At 29.1% G+C, this 21683-nt stretch overlaps 2 protein-coding genes across 2 annotated transcripts; both read right to left on the minus strand.

The window, feature by feature from the left end:
- Positions 1-1105: 1105 nt before the first annotated feature.
- LOC136983915 (uncharacterized) lies at positions 1106-6475 on the minus strand. Its single transcript, XM_067280809.1, has 17 exons — positions 6251-6475; positions 5514-5569; positions 4997-5071; positions 3624-3653; positions 3506-3544; positions 3374-3427; positions 2695-2730; positions 2555-2620; positions 2436-2465; positions 2190-2297; positions 2054-2113; positions 1951-1980; positions 1776-1874; positions 1637-1699; positions 1523-1555; positions 1416-1445; positions 1106-1318 (listed from the first exon to the last, which is right to left on the minus strand). The coding sequence occupies exons 1-17, from the start codon at positions 6351-6353 to the stop codon at positions 1259-1261; spliced, it is 972 nt and encodes a 323-aa protein (XP_067136910.1). The 5' UTR covers positions 6354-6475; the 3' UTR covers positions 1106-1258.
- Positions 6476-18592: 12117 nt separating this feature from the next.
- Positions 18593-19717, minus strand: LOC136983926 (uncharacterized). Its single transcript, XM_067280817.1, has 8 exons — positions 19657-19717; positions 19467-19578; positions 19198-19297; positions 19085-19126; positions 18987-19016; positions 18883-18915; positions 18730-18795; positions 18593-18661 (listed from the first exon to the last, which is right to left on the minus strand). Exons 1-8 carry the CDS (start codon positions 19703-19705, stop codon positions 18593-18595), a joined length of 501 nt encoding a protein of 166 aa, XP_067136918.1. The 5' UTR covers positions 19706-19717.
- Positions 19718-21683: the final 1966 nt, after the last annotated feature.

Here is a 21683-nt window from a genome sequence, read left to right on the forward strand (position 1 = left end):
CAATAAGATACATTATACATGTATATTATTAATTATATACATTATACTTATACAGTAAAACTGTCTAAAACGGTCTGAATGAAATGGAAATCGGCCAAAAAAAAAAAAAAAAAAAAAAGAAAAAGAAAAAATTAGTACGGTGCGATTTCGCTTTATACAGGTTTTACTGTATATTGTTCTTTACGTACAGTACATGCATTGTGTATTAGATATAATCTTATTCATATATCGAACCTAAGTTTAGGCATATTAATTCTCTTTCTATTTTATTTTGGTGTTTTTCCCCCCTGTGGATACTAAAAGGGATTTTCTCCATACTCATCGTGGGTTCTACCAGACCCACAATGGGCAGCCGAGTGGTGAGGAAAAAGGCTCTAAATATCCCGGACAGATCACTCTCCCCAAAAACTTCCTGGAATTTTTGACTGCCCGGATTCGGGCCCAGGCAGATTTGAATTAGGGAGACCCCATATATGTACAGTGTACAGTCTTCAGGGAATTTTTTAGAGAAATATTTTCTTATGAAAGATTGTTTCAGGATTCGCTGCTGGTGGGGTCCCAGGCAATTTCCCTTTTTATCCATAGGATAACACTCCACTGTCAGAATCTGATTTTTTCAACTTAAAAATTGACTTTAAATAAAATTTTTTAAGTAAAATTCTGTTTAAAAAATATCGATGTGTTCTTTTTTAAATCGAGTTTAATCAGTAAGAAAAGAATACACGTAAAAGTAATTTATCAAATTTTATTGATACTTATTCTTGTAATCAGCGATGGAATTTCTCCATTTGTTGGCTCCTAATAACACTCGAGAGAAAATTTAGTTTTTCTGCAACGCCCATTACTCTCACTATAATTATTTTCGGTTAGAGGAGCAATCATTAACGCACAAAAGATAAAAGAATTCTCATGTACCATGGTTAATATTATCGATTAACTACAACACTTAACAAAGAATAGTATTCTGGTATGCATAAAATTAAATATACATTTTATTTAATTGGCATATATTTATAAATATTGTCTCAAAATATTATATAAAATTATTAGATGCATGTATATATATATATATATATTTAAACATAACATTTAAAATTTTCTTGTATATATTGAATGTAAAGACATGTATCATAGCTTAGTGAAAACAATGAAAAACTGTCCTAAAAATATAAATTAATATGAATATATTAAATTATATAATAAATAAAATATTTTTAATTACTTAAATGTAATTTACCTTTAAATCAATTAACCACTTTTAACCTTCTCTTATTCTGTTTCTTCTATTTTTTAATGTTCTTTCAGGTCTTCTGGTTGTCTATTTATATTTTAAAATTATTTATATAATTTATTTCTTCTATTATTTAAATATTACAACAACACTCTACTAAATAAAATATTTCATTAAAACTTACTGTAGTTGTTTGAGATTTTTCTTTATTTTGCTAAAAAATTATATTCTTTTTACATAAAATATTTCAAAAATTTGACTTTAAACAATTAAAAAATGGAGAATTCTTACCATGTCATAATATTTTAATGACATATGTGCAATCTGAAATATGTATCAAATATATCTTTTAAATTTATAATATAAATGAATTCAATTTTAAATATATTATCAAAAGAATAATACATTTCTAAATTGCTCGAAGACCTTGCAGGTAACAGTAATATTATCGCTCCATCTGGTAAACACCTATCGACATTAATAAAAATCTTCATTTAAAATTAATGATAGATTAATGATTGTAAATGTATGTTTAATAATTTACCATATCAGATAATGAATCACATTTATCAGACATTTCATCAGAATTATCACTTTCAGATGATTTGTCATCTTTATTATCACAGTTGTCTTCAAGATGGTCCTGAATTTAAATTTCATTTATTTGTAATTTATTTTAAATGTAATAAATTATTATATATATGTAATATTTTACTTACAATTAAATCATGGAAAGTGCATTGTGAAGCCTGGAATTAATTTAATTAATTAATTATTTATTTATTTATTTGTCACATATATTAGGAGTAGAACATGGTTTACCTGTAATATATTCTCAGAGATAGTGCAGTTGGTTGTTTGAATATTTGCATCTGTATATTCCTAAGAAATCAATTCATATTTCAAAATTGAATATATAATACTTGTATTATAAAATTTACTGAGAAAATATATTTACAGAATCATTTAAGTCAGTACAGATCTCCTGTGCGGCTTCTGATTGAATAGTCTTAGATGATGATGAGGATGATGATTGTATTCCACTATTTTCTCCATATTTTCTTTGCTTTTATTTAAAAATGATTAAAAATTACATGGTTATTTATCTGATTAAATTTATTTTATAAAATAATATTGAAATAATATTAAAATTTGAATATTTTTGTTGGATGTAGATAAGTTAAATGGAAATGTTATTACTTACCAGAAAATCTTTTAAGGCCAAATAAAGAACCTAAATTGAAGTTTTTATTAATTATTATTAAATTAAACCATAAAAATATATAATTTTATTTAAAATATAAAACTTTATTACTTAAATACCTTATTAAGTCTTCTATACCAAAAAGAATTTAATTGATCACAGCAATCATGAAAGGATGAAAACAACTGTAAATGTTTATTAAAACAATTTATAAATAAGATATTTTTATTAATAATTAATTTTATTTTATGTTGCTTACGTTAGTACTCATATTGAAAATGCAAGCCATAGAGTCCTGTAAAGATGTTAATAAGATTTAATTAAGAGAAAGAAAATAATAATTCTACAGAATGGTTCCAAACTATGGAAACAAACTTTAGGAGTGGATTCCTGGAAGGACAAAAAACAAAAATATGTCAAGAAATCACCAGAAATAGATGACACCACTGGACATCATGACCTCAGATACCCTTATCAGCAATCATAATGATGAAAGTGGAAGTATGTAGCATGCTATCCGTCTGCTGAACAGATCCATTTTGTAAGTGGGAGGTGTTTGCTGTGAGAATGACCAATTATTCCTATCAGGAACAGGTCAATATGTTATTCACATTCAGAAAAATGAATGAAAATGGTCTGGAGGCCACACACTTGTACACCATGTTATACCATGAGGTAATGTGTGATCACTTGTATTGAGACCCATGGAGGTTATTTTGAGCATCTGCTATGATTGTACTTGAGACAAGTGTGCCATATTGTTATGAAACGTTATATCCTGTATGTGCAATTCATGAAGCTAGTGATGTCATTTATCTGAGCGCCAGTGCATTTCCAGACATGTTAATAGAACCACTTTTGTTCTTTGTCCTGTCAGGAATCCATTCCTGAAGTTTATCCCCATAGTTTTGAACCACCCTGTATAAATATCTACCTACTCCTTCAATGGTATAGTCACAGCTTTTATTTGTTTTGCAACAAGAACCAAATATCTAAAACAAATAATTCAAAAAATTAAAGATATTTACCATTATAAATAATATAAATAATAAATTATATTAATTTTTTACCTTCTGAATTTCTTCAATCATACAAGGGCATAATTTTTTCTAAAAAAATGATTTTGATTTATAAAATACATAATTAGATTCAAATAGTTAATTTTTTAAAAATATTTTAAAATTTTACCCATGATTTAGGAATTGAACATGATTCTTCCTACAAATAATAATTAAATTAAAAATTTTTTAATGTTATTGATTATAAAGAATTTAAGATATAAATAAAAATCTTTTAGATTTTGCTATCATCCATTATAACAAAAGTTATCTCATTAAAGAGTAGGTGTTCAGGACTCTCTGCATAAAGAACTATTGGGCAAATGTCAAAAAAATTGTCCTGTGATGGGTATTCGTTTTACTTCAAAATTAAACCGCAAGGGCAAAATTTGGCGTTGCTGCTCCCTTAATTTGTACAATTTTGGGTATAAAATATTGTTCACTATTCTCCGACGAGTCATGGTGCTCATTTTCTTCAGAATACAAAGAGCACCTATCTGTAATGTAAACTTATTACAAAATGTATTGTACAGTACATAATGAACACGCTATGCAGCGCCAACTTCCCCCTAGCAGCTGAATATTCAAGTAAATTTTATTCCGAAAGTCGAAACTGCATACTCAGGAAAGTACGAATACACGATAGTTCTTTCTACTGACAGCTCTGAGCACCTATTCTTTAACTGTGAGCATATTTTTTAAGTTTGTTCTTCTTTAAACTGATATTGTGAAAGATTAAAGATGGTTAATTTATTGATATTTAGAAAATCTCTAATTTTTTAAAAAAATTCTTCATTTATATTTTATCATATATTTATTCATCAATACTTAAAAAAATACAAAAATCGATAATATTTAACGATTTAACCTACTTATAGAGGTGATATTGTATTGTGTAAATTCATTTTAAAAAATATGCATAAATGATTAGAATTTTATCACGATATTTAACAATATCTGCATGTATAAATATACAATATTTTGCTATAAAATATGGGCCTATTTCACATTTATAAAAAAAAAAAAATTAGTTTATTTTAATAATAAAGCAAATTATTTTTTTTAAATTAAAATAGTTTCGATATAAAGAATTGCCTAAAAGTCAGTTAAGGCAACAATTTATAATTAGAATGGTTATTTTAAATACTGTATTCATTCAAAGTGGGATATAACGCTTTGGCACATTAAAAATCTTTCGATAGTTTGTAAATTTAACCGATGACACGGCTAATTGGCTTTTGGGCCACTCTATAGAATATTCTACCTGCTAATTAGTTTCATTTTAATAATAAGATAGGCTAAGATGTATTTGTTTTATTTACGTCACTATGGGTGTTCCTTGTAAGGCTGTGAGCCTTACAAGAAACACTCATTTTCTTAAATTGCTCATAAAATTTGAATATATTGTAACTTTTCTTGTATTAAATCTATTAATTTTGTTTAACAGTTTGCTTTATTTTAGTTTTATAACATGTTAAAAGGTAAAAAACTTTTATGACTTACTCCTTTTGATTGGTTTGAACTTCCAGTACATTCATTTTTGGCCTTGAGAACGCAAACATCGAACATTTTAACAACCTAAAATTGTATTAACCAGATTATATATAAATTCAAAATATAAATATAAATCTAATTAAACATATAAACATTTATTTGTAAGTAAATATTTCTAAATTTTACCATTTATTAATGTTTGCTTTACATACCCGTATACATTATGTATGTACCGTATAGCACGTGTTTGTGTGCCTTATTTACCCGTATATAACTTAAATATGTTCGTATTTATATACATTTTTACATATATATATACACACGTAATTTTTATAAATAAACATCGTCTTTTCTGTTTTTATACTTTAAATACAGCGTGTAAAAATTCTTCGCTCCCTCCCCTCCTAGCTTAACTGTAATAAAAGTTTTATTCTAAAGGTAATTTTATAATAAAACAATTTTTAATCTAAATAAATTATTTAAAATCTGTTATTTATATTTTTAAAATATAAATTTATACGCTTACATTAGATGAAAGTTTCGTTTTCAAACAATTCGCTCCAGGATTTCGTCTTTGGCATTCTGTAGATAAACAGATCACGAATTGTAATGTTGTCATGATTTATTTGTTACGTAAAAAGACAAACAGATCGCATTAATAACACATACAGTAAAACCTGCCTAAACAGACAATATTCTTCGGAACGGAGCGATTTTATATGTTAAAAAAACCTGTTCAAAACGGAAACCTACCAAAACCGTGCGATTCCGATTTACACAGGTTTTACTGTAATATAATGAAAAGTATTATAACTTAACCATCATATAAACTTACAAATGTTAACTTCGAATTTAACACAGTAAATTTATATGTTCGAATAAACAATTACATAAAGACCCATGTTTAAACATGAATATATTAATTGCATACATGTTAATGAATATTTTAAAATATATACATTTTTAAGAAACAAAACATGAAAATTTATGTGGATTTTCATGGATATAAATGGAAAAAATTGTTAACTTTCTTCTGTTTGAAATTTAATACATCACAATAGTGTATTTAAGAAAAATATTTCACAGTAAGAAAATTGTAAATTCTTTATACAGAAAAGACTCTCACATCTACTATTTAAAACTATGAAATGCTTTAATATATATACTATAAAATAAAAATAATAATTTAGTTTAACACAAAACAAGATTAGAATTTTAAAATTCAAAATATGTGGGGGAAAAAAGTACAAATAACAGTTTTACCTGATAACTTTTCAATACAAATTATCATCAAAACGGCGAACCAAACAATTTTGAATGTCATTTTCTTACAGGATGAACTAGATAACAGTTTTTCACTGACCATCCCTCAACTTTTATTTTTATACTTTGGTAACATAATTATTTTGCAAACAGAAGGGGCCACCGCTCTCCCACTTCCTGAAGTTATTTGGATAATTGTTAGAGTTTCCTGTGCCTTCTATTTCGGTTTCGACTATAATGAATGACACTGTTTATAACAAAACAAGCCATTCTGTTCAAACTGATAGCTTCCCTCATTAACATGATTACCTTCAACCCGTCTGCTGAACAAATAAATTTCTATTGATGGCAAATGTTGTGAATTGAAGCAAGATATTACTTCTGTGACTAATGCACAATTATCGAGTCAATTCCATTGAAATGGCATGTTGTGAAATAATTCGAACAATGTTGAAATTCTAGAAAGGTGTTTGAATATGCTTTAGAATTAGGGCATTTTCTGCCAGAATACTCTTATAACGATTTTACATGTGTTAACACAAATACAGGCAAACTATTTTGAATAGACACGTTTCGGATGATGATAATACTTTATAAATTATACATTTGTAATTTAATTTATTAATTGCCAACTGTTGAGTAACTGGGAGAATCTTCTAAATGAGCACATCCTGTTAAAATGTAAGTTAGTAAACAATTTTTAATGAATTTGGCATTTTTTATTCCTGTAATTTTCTAACAATTTCGTGGAATTTTGTAGATTATCGCTCTGCTGAACAACGTGATGAAGACGACATTGCCGTTTCTCTTTCATTGAACCTCTACAGCATGGCGCAGGATGGTGTTTGCTGTACTTGGAACCTAATCGAGTTCGAAAACAAATAAAGAGAATTAGGTGACTATGCGTATAGTTTATCATTATTTTAGATTTTTGTTACAAAACCATAAATATTTTAATGATGTTATTGTAACTATACATGAATTTTCTCACTTGTCCAAACAGTAACAGCAACACACTTTGGAATCTGAATAGGATTTATGAATATTAACTGGTAATTCTTTCGAGATTGATGAAAATATATGTTTAATAATCACTATTTATTCATGAAATTTATTTTTCATAGAAGATAATTAATTTTACTGATAGTATTTACAGCATAAGTTCCTAATTCTGCATCTTTCCACTGTTGAAGATTCATATGCTCCAAATTATTAAAAAAGCTGATCAGAGTTTTTAATTATCTTTTATAAGAAAACACGATAAACATTCAAGGCACATTGCAGCGACTTGAATAAGGATGAAATTATTTGAAAATTTAAATAAACTTTAAATGGATCAGCTAATTAGTTGGACAATAATATCATCGTCGCAAATAAAATTTTTATAATTGTACTGTTTTATTACTTCTTTTATTCCTCTTTGTGTTATTAGTTGCAATGCAAATATCCTAGATTCCCACAGATCTAGTTTTTGTTGAATATGCACCAGTTTCGGCATTATTGACTTGAAATTCATCTGATAATTTTATCTTAAGAGGATCATTGATGCACTCATCTGTTAATGGATTAAAATCTGATATCATGGCATTTACATCATAAGACAACACGATGGCTTCTATTTGCATATTGAGAAGATATAATTTGTTATAATGCAAGTAAGATAATGTGTCTAAGATTTCTCTGATCCATTTTTATATAAAAAATATTCTCGAGATTTTTTACTTATACCAGACACTTTTAGCCTCTTTTCTAAAGGCTTGTTGGCATAATAAATGCATGCATATCCCTTTCAGAACTTTATTGCATATACATCTTTATCGCAATCATTAGGATGTTTGGATACAGGAGAAGCAGCCAAAACAATCTTTCTCCATCGCTAATTTTACACTTAATTCTTACAAAAACATCTCGTTTAGTTATATCCAGTATTAATAAAAGAAATTTGTCTTTAAAATAGATGCATTTTTGATGGCCATAGTATGTATCTAATATATTTGTCTGTATGTACTGTACGTAGCATTTTTAAAAAACATTTTAAAAGTAGTAATTCTAGATGAGATATTGATTAATAATTAACTTGCAAATCAGTCGAATAAAAGCAAGAGTTTTGTCAATTATTGTGATTATCGCAAACGTAGTTATTTCATTCGTTTCTGTCTCTTCTTTATTGCTGAGACATAAATGATGTCTTAGTCTCTTTTTTATGTTTGTGCTCTATCTGCTCGAATTGGATCATCTATTTTAATTCCGAAGTAAACTATTCTTGAACGATATGTATCTGGCAATCCATTTATCAAATTAAAACATCATACAATAGTAAAAAATTAATAAATCATACCAGAACAATACACAGTCTCGCGTTGCAAGAACTCATTTTCGCAGGAATACATTGTAAATATTATTGTAATATCTTTTCGAAAAATGCAATAATAATTACAAAATACATTTCACACCCTCTTTTTGCACAAAAGTACTGTACTGTCTTTATCAAGTCTTGTGAGCGCGGAACATGGAATTTTGGATCTCCCGATCGATAAAGTACAAACAATTTAATATTTTTAATTAGAAATTTCCTAATATAATTTTTTCATTGGTTACAAAAGAAATACAGGAATCTGCACGCAGTAAAACGAAAAGAAATATTTGACATGGTCTTCCAACTTGGTATACTCATTGAGGCACAATTATTATCGCGAATAAGTAAAAATACCTCAATTTCTTCACGCACTCGAGTTCCATGACTCATTATAATTTTTAAATAGTAAAATTCGTATTTTTACTTTTAATTCTTATTAAAATTAGCTTTATTTGGAAGCTCCATATATCTGAGTGCCTCCAGTGCTGCTCTTCAAGCATCCGTACCTAAGTATTAGGATAATTGTGTACCAGATTAATCCTTAACCCGTGAGGTGGGGTCACTCTGCCCCCAAAAGTTTTGTTACAATTTGTGTAATTCAGAAAAGGAAGAAAAAGAAAAATATAATCATAAAATAATTTTTACACTTTATTTAACACACTAGAAATATAAAGTAGAATTTTTAATAACCAATTAGGATTTTAAAAATCTTTGAAACTTTTAGAGTACTAATAACACTACAAAAAGTGAGGCACTTAATTAAATATGCATCTACACCCTGTATGGCCTCCATTCCAATATATTTGGGATCTTAACATTACTAATAAGTTAATAAAAGAAGAAAAACGTTTTTACGCCACATATTTTATTTTAACATTACAATTAGATTGAAGAAAATTGTTCACATAACCCGTGAGGTGGGGTCAGGATGACCCCAAGGCAAAAAATTTAAGCTCGTGTAAAAAAATATGGAACGAGAGCGAAACACACGTAAGTTCAGACGGCTCAAAGACAACTAACTTGAAGGTACAGTACCTCGAGTCTCCACCACTGGCACTGGCTGACAGACTAGTAGAAACCACTCAAAGTTTTACTGGGGTCACAGTGATCCCACCTCACGGGTTAAGGGTTAACGCTAGCAGACTCACGCTCTACCATGGGAGAAAGGCCGTGTGGTGGTTTCTCGCCAATGTTCCCTCTAATTTTTTTTTGTAGATGAGCGGAACATATAATTCTCTGAGCGAAAAAAATTTTGCTGAGCAGATTCTGAGCAAAAAATTTTCCTGACCATATATATATATATATTTTCCTATAAAAATTAAAATAATTAATTATAAAGTAGAGATTAAAATTCATTTTAAAACATACTTCCATACAAAATATTATCTTTTGTCAATGATTTAATGTATTTAATCGAAATACACGTAGCAATAATCATGTTGCAGACATATGAGAAATAAGTAAACAACAGTTCAAATCAGTGTGCATGCTCGCCTGCGCGGCACATAAATTCTCGTGCGCGGCAACAACTTGAGCAGTGCGCAGCTTAGAAGGAACATTGTTTCTCGCTCTGTTTTTTTTTTATTAGAATAAGTGCACTACTCCTATGGGTGTATAACATTAAGAATAGCCTACATAAACCAAAATACATGATACAAAGTAAACATAAAATTAGTATTCGGCTTTTATTGAAAACTAAAATGTAAAACTAGAAATTAGAAATTATGAATAGTCTTTTATTCCATATTTTTTGAACATAATTGTAAAGAGCATCAAACAGTGGCTTATGAACAAGCTTATCGAGTAAACATGGCCACCTGAAACCAAGCGTAAAGATTTCTAATTTCAAAATAAGTCTATCTTGATCGTAAACTGGACAATGATAAATCATATGGTTGACGGTGTCTAGGTTTTCTGTAGAGCAAAAGCAAGAGGCAGTTTCTGCCCGGTTATACAACGCCAGGTAGCTTCTAAAATTATCAAGCTCAGTAAGTAGTTGAGCAGTAGCAAACGTTAAATCTCTAAGTGGTGATGAGAACCCGCATTCAACACTAGGAAAATAAAGTCTTGTTATTCTACCAGTTTTACTGCTCAACCATTGTTCATTCCACTTTTGAATAGCGTTGTCATAAATATAATTTTTAAGGCTGCTGCGTGAGAGAGGGATGTGAGTGTAGTCCAAGTCAGTGTCCTTTGCAGCTGACTTAGCCTCAAAGTCGGCTTTTTCATTTCCTAGTATGTCAGTATGGCCAGAAACGAACATTAAAGTTATCTTATTAACAAAATTTTTAATATGGTGCTGGATATATGTGATTTTATTGCTATTGCAATTGGGATTTAACAGAGCTTTTAGGACAGACTAAGAATCACTGTAAATGTTGATAGACAGAGTTTTATTTGGTAGTTAAGTGGCCCACTGAACAGCTTGGTAGACAGCATCTTCTTCAGTTTGATAGATGGAGGTATCTGTACCTTCTAACATATTTTGGGCAAAATATGTCAGTTTGGAGGAAGATACAGATACTTGAGCCGACGTGAAGACCCATCTGTGTAGATATTAATGTCTGTATGGTTATCCGTAGAGGAAGCAGATGACACCAAATGTAACCTTGTTTACAGGGTGATGATCAGAGATAGTAGGGTAATTGTAATGTGGTAACATATGAACAGCCGTAGATAGGTGTAGAGCCCGTTGTTGAGCCTTTGATGTTTGTAGTTCTGATGTAGTAGTTTAGAACCTTTTCTACAATACGTAGTGGCAAAGGAAGGAGCTCTGCTAGTATCAGAGAGGCATTAGTAGAAACAGTTCTGCAGCACTTTGAAATTCTGATGGCAAACTGTCTTTGAAGAGAGAGTAATTTACTTGCTACTGAATTTTTACTAGTTACATGATTCCAGCTAGAGGCCGCGTAAAGTAGCATTGGTAGTATTGCCCCTTTATATAGAGTTTTACAAGCTTTATGATTTACTCTCCAGGTGCACCTAGTACATTTTAGCAGCATATACAGTAGTTTATTTTCTTGGCCTTAGCCAAGATGTAATCATTATGGCAACGGAATGTGGTTTCTCTCTTCTTTTATTTTGTATGACGTTTCTGTTTACGCATGCACTAGCTAGTCGACCTGTCAAAGTTTTCTGCGTCCTTTTGTGAAAATTAAAATTAATATAAAAATGAATATTATGACGTTGATTAATGATGATGATAATAGAAAGATTGAAGTATCGACACAAAAATCTTTATAATGCGGCCTTTTAATTCAAATTTCTAACTTTTTCGGCCATTTTGAAATGTTTCTATGTCGACACTTGAATAGTAATTAAGTACAGTTAAAGAAAATAAAAAGATTGTTACTAATTAAAAAAATAAAGTTCTTAAAATAAATTGTTCATTCGAATTCATTAAATTTTTATATTTTTAAATTTGTTCATATAAAGTCTTTTATAAATAATAGTACATATTAATTAACTAATTAATAATTATATATTTTGGACCTAAGGTTTTTAGGGTTTCATAAAATTTTTTTTTGTTTAAATCTTTCTATAAAATCATGCTTAAATATTACGTAAGATAGGGAAGGGGAGGGGAATCAAAGAAAATATTACGGTTTCTTACACAGGGGGTGGGTGGGGATCTAGAATGGCCGAAATCGCTCTTACGTAATTTATGGACGGCCCCTAACACTGGAAAGTGGTTGGACGGTGTGGTGAAAAGTGTAAAGCTTCTCTGCATAGCTTTGAGAGCTAAGAATCATGCAGAGAAATTTCATCTCTTTGGATATTTTAATTGAACATAATCATTTTGTACTGAGCTTGCGATCTCTACGACTCTGTAACTTATTATCTATTACATTATCTTACATAAGCTGGAGGTAGGATTTGCCCCACGCAAAGGGAAGTTGGGGTGCATTGCGACCCAACCAAAAAACAACACACAAATCTCCCTGTAAAATTTTAGAAATTTTTGTCAAAAGACATAGGAATTATTAAGCTCCAAAGTGGGTGAACAAAATTATGCCTCCCACACACAAACACACGCTAACATCCATATATACAGAAAAAACCCCCTGAATTTGTTTGCATTTCTCGACATTTCAAGGATTCCCGAGTCTCAAAATGTAAAAATCTCTGTCATTTTTTGCCACACTTTCCCTCTGTTATATATAACAGAGCCGGGAAAATAATAATAGGGCCTAATCATCACGAATTAAAAGAAAAATTTCACGAAGTAGAAAGGCGATTACATATTTTTATACACTATTTTGTTAAATCTCACTTGTCAGTATAAATAGATCTTAAATGTTTTTCTTTTAAATGTATTGCTAAATTTAGAATTTTTAACTAATTCGCTACGAATGCAACTATTATAATTTCATTTAAATGGATTTAAAAAGTTATTTTAATTTACGTGTTGTACTAGAATAGAGAAGAGAGACAAAATACTCTAGTAGCATATAAAATACGCACAATGTATACGTGGAACGTTCTTTGTTATAACTTTACACACTTGTACAGTGTACACATGCGACTTATTATTAATTTACTCGTTTTATATTTATTTTTTATGTATTTATTTAGTTACTCATTTCTGTTTTACCGTGCCAGCTCCTTAAGCATAATTTGTAGTGGTAAGTTCTCACGATTCAATTTGTTGTTCTCAAAAAAAGTACGAACCCACTACCCGTGATGCAGTGACTACACCTTCTCCATAGAATTGTTAACATTTTTTGAAGCCTCCTGTACAATAATTAACTGATGAGAAATTTAAAAAATGAAGACAATATGCCGCAATTTCCACCATAAACTATGGTAAAAAATTTTTTTCAGCTTTCCTATAATGTAAATTTCGATTTTTCCTACGTCTATTCCTCCACGTCCTACCTCGAATTATATCTATTTAACACACGGAGCATTAAGTATGGAGTTGTTATTACTTTAAACACATTGTAATCTGTTAACAATCAATGTATACATTAAAGAAATGAACCTAATTAATGTGTAATCAAAATAAATTTTATTTATATTATTTCTTTGTTATAAATAACACAGAATTCTCAAATTTACAAAATAAAACGTAATGTATGCTCTCCATTTCAAATTAGTAATATCTCGCCCTTGTATATCATACTTTTCCTTTAGAAATCCAATAATGGGTTGCGCAAGTTTCCCGGAAAAATAATTTTTAAAACTGTGGTGGCGCCATCTGTTATGATATTTTATTTTAAAAACTTATAAAACATATAAAATGGCAAAAAGCTTTACTTGAGGGTAGAAAATGAGTTTTATATATATAAAAAATTATAAATGCTAATAACAAGTAAAATCATTAAGTTCGACCTCACTCGAGATAAGATACACTATCTTCCCATTCTCTTGACCTTTGACCACCAAAATTTAACAGTATCAATCCCCTGCTGCTCTAACTATCCTGCACTGCAAAATTTAAGAAATTTTCGCACATGATTTAAGCTTTAAAATGGGTGAACAAAATCGTGTCCCCCCACACTAACATCTATACATGAAGAAAATCTCCTCCCCCTTTTTTTTTCTTGTATTTTTAAAAATATTTCTCGACGTTTCAAGGTCCTAAGTCCAAAAATGTAACAGTTTTGGAGGGTGATTTTTTGAACGATCGCTATACTTTCACTCTGTTATATATAACAGAACTGGGAAAGTAATATAAGGAGAAAACAAAAGATTTTAGTTCTTATACTTGCTCACTTAAAATCATTTTTATATATATATATATATAAAACATTAAAATAAAGGAAGAAAGAATAGAATAGGGTAAAATTTTACAAAAATTCCACAAAAATAAAATTTTATTTATTTAATAACAGATGCTATTGTATTACGTTTTTACTTCATTCAATTTAATTATGGAGTTGACGATATATGTTTTCCTTGTCTTCTCAGTGAGTTTAGGTTAGTTAAAGATTATTAATATGATATACATATATATATATATAATATTTATTAAATAAACATTTAAGATTTTAATAATATATTATTATTTTTTATTGTCAGTTCACAATGAAGATTCGCCTAATAACACTTCAGTGATGAGCCCTATCCAACCTTACGATAAATGTATTCAATGTATTTTTATAATTTTATATAAATTATTACATTAATAGTAAGTAAATACTGTAAATTTTAGTTTAATAAAATTTTCTATTTTATTTAAGGAAAAAACTTAGAGGTTTTCAGTAAGGTAAAGTAAAACATTATTAATTTTAATGAATCGTATAAAAACATAATTGATTTAATATATTGTAGAATATTGGAAATACATAGAAGAGACGAAAAAGGTAAAGTGTGTTTTTTTTAATATAAATCCGATAAAAATAATTTATTATTATTGTTGTTGTTGTTATTATTATTATTATTTTTAAAATTAAGAAACACGAGAAAATGAAAGAAATTTGTAAACAAGTGACTGAAGAAACATATTCAAGTAATGGTAGCGAGGTAATATTATTATTTGTCCTTGTGTTAAGATATTAAATAATATTTGTACTTGATTGCCTTTTTGTTCTCGTTGTAATTGTTATGAGTAAGCATACAATTGCTCGAGAGAACGAATCGTTCAGAAAACACACAATTAATATTGAAATACGATAATTAACAGCAAATTAAGACAAAGACAAACTTTCGGGTTGGGTGAGAACACAAAATTTAAATAATAATAGATTCCAATCGACTGGTATATTTACACATGTTGAATTGGCGAGAGTGAGAATGGGAGCCAAGTTTAAACTTACATTTTTGCCAGCAATTGATTTTATTTTAATTTTATTTAAAGTATCATTTCTTCGATATTTTGACGGTTGCTTGAGTTCCGGTTAAATTGATTGATAAATATTATAGAAGAAACATGATTTACAAACTATTATTAACAGATTTAAAATATACTGATTAAAAAAGGGAATTCTGGCAATAAATAAAGTCTCTATTAAGAACTATGCTAATAAAAAGTAAATATGTTAATTTTAATATTGAAAATATTGAAAAATCGTTGTTTTCCTTATCATCAATGTGTATATTTTTAAAACGTGCTCAATTATATATGTATACATGCAAGGCTAGTGAGAAGAATTGAATAATTCGAATACATTCTGTAAAGACTAAATATAGCAGGAATTTTATATTAGGGTTAATCGACAGAAAGACACCATAAAGTTTTTTGAATGACCAATACCCAAACGCGTGATTTCAGCACCGTACTGCTGCTGACAATCAGTAACTTTTGATGAGACCTCATAGATCTTAAAACTTACCTCCTTACGACATTTTTTATGAAGATTTGTGAAAGACGTCCATTTACACACCTTCCTTTCTTGAGAATCTGCTCGACTTGAGAATAGCAGCAGCAGTGTAAACCATTGATGCAGATACAATTCAACGCCTTTTGCAAGAACTTGAATATAGCATTGGAATTTACAACGTGACCAAGGGAGTTCATATTGAACACTTGTGAGGTAATTGCTTTACACATGTATATAAACTGTAGCCTTATGTTAAACATATTTCGAACAATAACATGTAAAGATCATTCAATTCTTTTTGACTAGTCCTGTATATACACACATCCGAACACTACAAACACGTGATACACCCATTCATATTCTTGTGATATTTCAATATTTAATAATTACTAAGTCCTAAGCAGAAAAATCATATTGTAAATTTTAACAGAAGAGGCAATGCCATCTTCTGTTAAAATCTATTTTACGTATGAGTAAACACATGTAAAATAGATGACAGGTTACATTGTAATCAATCAAAGCAGAAAAATGTATGTAAAATTGTTGACGAGTTATTTAGGTTTATATTTTTATACTTTCCTAAAAAATATCATTGTTTACGTAATAATACTATTAGATTCTAGTTTGAAAATAAACAAAGTATTGTACCTGATAAATGTTAAGAATATAGTTAAATTCGTGATTATAGTTTAAAATAAATAGATTATATCGAGTTGAATATACATTACTTTTATTTTTTAACTTACATATAAAATAAATAAAAATCTATATAAAGTAAATATATCTAATGACGGAGTGACGGATGAACTGCCTGACAGACAACAGAGGAAATTTACAGGTCTACAATTTTTTCAAATCGCAGCCCAATCACTAACAAGTAAGTCTTCTGTGCAGGTAATAGTATTCCGTGCTTTTTTTCGATTATTTTGTAATATACGACAATATAATACAGTTTAACCTCCGAACATCTGCCATTGACAGCAACATAAAATGGTCGTTGTTAGAAGGTGACAGTTGTTTACAGATTATTTTGTATGCATTTAAAAGAAACTGTTTCTGAAATAATGGCCACTGTTTAGAGATAGCCGTTGTTGTGAGGTGATTGGAGGTTCGACTGTATATTGATTTTTTTAAATTAAAATTTATATAATATATTTTCTCTTAAGAGAAATAGTGAAAACTTTTATTAGAATAACATTTTTCAGTTATAAATTGCATATCTTATAGAGTAATTGGTTATACAAATTAATTATATATTCTTGTTTTACTATTTTTAATATTATAATGAAGTTATTATTAAAAGAATTAACATTTTCAGAACTGTTTCGGCATTAAAATTCAGAAATTGGTTTTATGTTTTCGTTTCTACTGTATTTTATCAATATACTAGTTATATATTCTGATATAAAATAATGTTTATTTTTTAAAATTATTAAACTGAAGCAATGTAAATTAAAAAAACGCTTAATTTATATATGTATATACATATGTATGTGTATGCGTGTGTATAAGAAAATATAACGCTTCATGTAAATTATTATAAATACTCGTAATAAATAAGCATTAGTTAATTCTCTTCTTGATTCATTCTCCCATATTAGCTGAATTTCTTATACAAAATCTGACAATATAGGAAGATTTATTAATCATTAATTCATATTTATATTAAAATTTCTTCAATCGGTGTATTTCTCTTACAAAATTAAATCAAATTTTAAGTAATTTGCTTATTCGTAATAAACTAAAGAAAAGAGAATTTTATTAACAGTATTTGACCATAAATTTCATTCTGAAAATGTGAGAATTATTTGTTTGTTATTTGGAAATAGTTATAAAAGGGTGAGAAATGAAGTATTATTTCACTCTTGGTGTTGTACAATGGCTAAGGTCGGTGAACAGTCTTATTATAAGAGTTATAAATTACGTTACCTAAACTGTATTTTCCTTCTGTTAATTAACGCTTCTTATAATTTGATGTTGATATTGTTTAAATGTTGTCTTAATTTCACATCTATTAATTTTTTTCTATCCTTTTTTTGTACCCTCGACAATAGGTACAACCTTCATTACCATTTAGCGGTCCCACCAGTGGCCAAGCGGTTCAGTTCCCTAAACACTGGGCCAGGACGGGCTGGCCACGTGGAGTTTTCCAGGTTTTCTCCACGTCTGTAACGGCCTGAATAGGGGTCAGTTACCCTTAAAAAGAAATCTCTCTGGGCAAATCTCCCAAGTGTTGCGTTGCCATAACTTAATAAAACAAACAATTTAGGGAAACCCTATTATAGAGGTAATAAAGATTTCATCTGATTTTAAATTATATTAACAATGAAATTATTTAAAATGTATACAGCTTATGTATGGATTCAATACTTCATTTTGTAAAACTTTGAAACAAGTTTTATTGCATTTTAGATAATTAAAAATGATTTGTTTTGCATGATTTCGATAGAATTTTTTAAAATTATAATTGAACTATACAGAATCTTACTTTTATTACGTTTGAATTTATTTATATAATTAATTTTATGTATTATCACAATACTCATTTATTTAAAGAAATTAATATCTTTATCATTTTATCATTTTTATTATTTCAATCACTCAAGAAAAATTCAAAATTACTCTGAAAAAATAAATTATAGTGTTTTTTAATTGTAATAAATTAACATTTTAATAATTATTATTTTATAACTATTTATTAAATAACAATACTTACATTTGTTATTTCATCTTAATTTCCTTGCATGTATCTATACATTTCTTCTTTTTTCCTCCCTTTTTGCAATTTCCCTAAAGTTTTATTTGTTTTTATTGAATATTTAATAATTATTTATTAAAATGTCTTAATATAATATTACCTCATTATTTTTTGAATAATTTACTTTACACTGTTTTATACAACACTGTTTTGCTTGCCTAAATTCCTAATTATATGTTTATAAATATTCAAATTAATACTAAAATATCACAAAAAAATATATAATTTTATAAATGATATAAATAATTTCTACCTGTTTTACTTCTCTCACTTTTTGTTTAATAATCTTCAAAAATAAAATAAAATTATCACTCAACAAAATACGTATACATAAACTTTATTTACAGTTCAACCAACCTGTCTGAGATCCTTGAATGTTTTATTTTCCTCAAATATAAAAATATATTAGTTTATTATTTTAAAATTTACTCCTTAAAATAATTTAGTGAACTTACATTATTTTCAGAAGTTTCATTAAAGTATTTACTAAAAATTACCTAAAATTAAAAAATAATAATAAAATAAAATTTAAAGTTATTTACACTTCATATACTAAAAAATCACTTACATTGAACTGTGATGTTATATTGCATTCATCACTATTGCTTTGTTCTGATAGCGAACTTTCAGCAGTTGAAGCAGCACTTGCATCACTAGTTGAAGCAGCACTTGCATCACTAGTTGAAGCAGCACTTGCATCACTAGTTGAAGCAGCACTTGCATCACTAGTTGAAGCAGCACTTGCATCACTAGTTGAAGCAGCACTTGCATCACTAGTTGAAGCAGCACTTGCATCACTAGTTGAAGCAGCACTTGCATCACTAGTTGAAGCAGCACTTTACATCACTAGTTGACTCGATTTGCTTAGCAGCAGTAGTTACAGATTCATCGTTAACACTACTTTCCTTTGAATAATCAGGAGTCGGAGCTACTTGTTCCTCGTTTTCAGCTACAAAAATTAGATAATAATAAAATCAAATTACTAAATCATTATACTGTATATAAACATAAAACAAACCGGGCTAACCAAAACTCAGCGAAAGGAAAATATAAAGAATATAAATCACTTGTAACATGATTGAATATCGCAAAACAGAATGCAAAAGAAGAGCAGCGGTTCTAATGTAAATAACGTTATCCTGTTTGTCATGTGATAGTTAAATAAGAATTTTTACGTCAATTGTTAATCAAATAATACAAACGATCGTAAAGGTATTTTTTAAATAATTCTATTAAATTAAGAAATTTATTCCGATTATTGCAAATATATTTAAATAAAATCCTTATAATTAAAGTACTTAATTCAGAAAAATTAATAAATAGAAATGAATTATATAAAACTATATAATAGAAACAGAGAATGAACGATTCTCTCTAAGTTAAACTAAATTATATACGTATAGAGGCTAATCGTAATTAAAATACCATATCAAAAGCTGTTTAGAAAGACTTTTAGAAAGACCAAATGCAACCAACTCTGTATAATGACATTTTGGGACATGCAAAAGACATTTCTTAATACAATTAGTACCAAAACTCATCACTAAGACAATTTTGAGGCTGTAAGAAACAAACAAGAGTTTCCTTTGCATAAACACTCCTATTGCAGCTAATTTTTGGGTATAAAAGTGACCATAAGTGTTGAGTATCATTCTTATTAGATATTATGGCCATCATCTTGCCGAAACACTCAATTTTGAAAAATAGTTTTATGAAAAACAACGGCAAAGCTGCGGCTGCACTTAGAGAATCTTACTGTCATAAAAATTTGTCTAGGACCATTGACTTCGCGATCTCTCAGGGGAATAATCGCTCAATTCAAGAAACCTGGACCTCTGACAGTACAATCTCAGTCGATGTCGCAAAAACCTATCAGTTCACAAGTCTTAGATGATGTTACCATAGTTGTTGTTGAACAATGTTAGATGCTACGTAGTGTTTGTGCAGTTTCACGGCAATTGAATATAGCCTAAGGCACAGTGTAGAGATACTATTGTTATTCGTAAAATCTTAACCAGCCTTTTACGAACACTCAAAACCAACAGTTTCTTGCTACCGACGGGAAACTGACTGACCTTTCCATTGATATTACTTGTAAAAATGAAAGTGGATATGCTATGTTCATGGAAGTGACGAGAAAAGTACATTTTCACATCATTGGAGCAGTGTACTCCTGTAACTGTCACATTTGGGCCACGGAAAACGCCAATTGCATTTGCCTAAAGTTACAGTCTGGTGTAGATTTATAACCGCATTCATCCTTGAATCATTTTTCCTCTTCGAAGAAGCTAGTCCTAATGGATCTGTGATGTGCACTTGGACGGCCTAGATATTCGAGAGAGGCTGAATACATCGTACTTCGAATTTTACCATACTCCAGCTGCAACAGTAACAATGTCTTAACTGAAGATGCAGCATCTTTAATCAAAACATGAAGCATCTCTACATATCGCAGCAGTTTCTGCAACATTTCATCGATAACAGATCAGGCAGTGCCAACTGACTACCTCGCTTTCCGGACCTTAATCCATATGATTTTTAGTTGTGGAGTTATCGAGAACATTTGAAAATTTGTCAACTGAAAAATATTAATAGTATCACATTGTACACGAGAAGCATCTCAGAAGTTCAATTACGATCACCCGTTGACTCACGGTTTATCACCTTCAGGCAGAGCCGTGGTAGTATTTTAGGCGCTCTTGGCAATGCATTAATTTTTTACTCCGTGGTGCATAAATGTGTATGAGGCATGAAGGACGCTTAAGGCTCATTACGCCTCACGCCCTTGGCACTTGTCCCGTTGCCAATGCATTGTTACGGCTCTGCATTCAGGTTTTACATTCCTGCATCGCTAATGTCTCTGTATAGCGTGTCTTGTAAATACAAGTAAAATGTTAATTGCTTTCACGCCAAGAGTGCCATAGTGATTAATTCTGATACTTTCGCAAAAAAAAAAAAAATGCAGTATCTTTCGCCTGTTCTGAAATGTCACCATACCAGATCTCATTGAACTTGGACTACTAAATATCGTATATCTCTAGATAGCGTTGAATA

The sequence above is a fragment of the Centruroides vittatus genome, unplaced genomic scaffold, assembly GCF_030686945.1.
Source record: "Centruroides vittatus isolate TY-2023 unplaced genomic scaffold, ASM3068694v2 contig_120, whole genome shotgun sequence".
In the NCBI taxonomy this organism is placed as follows: domain Eukaryota; kingdom Metazoa; phylum Arthropoda; class Arachnida; order Scorpiones; family Buthidae; genus Centruroides; species Centruroides vittatus.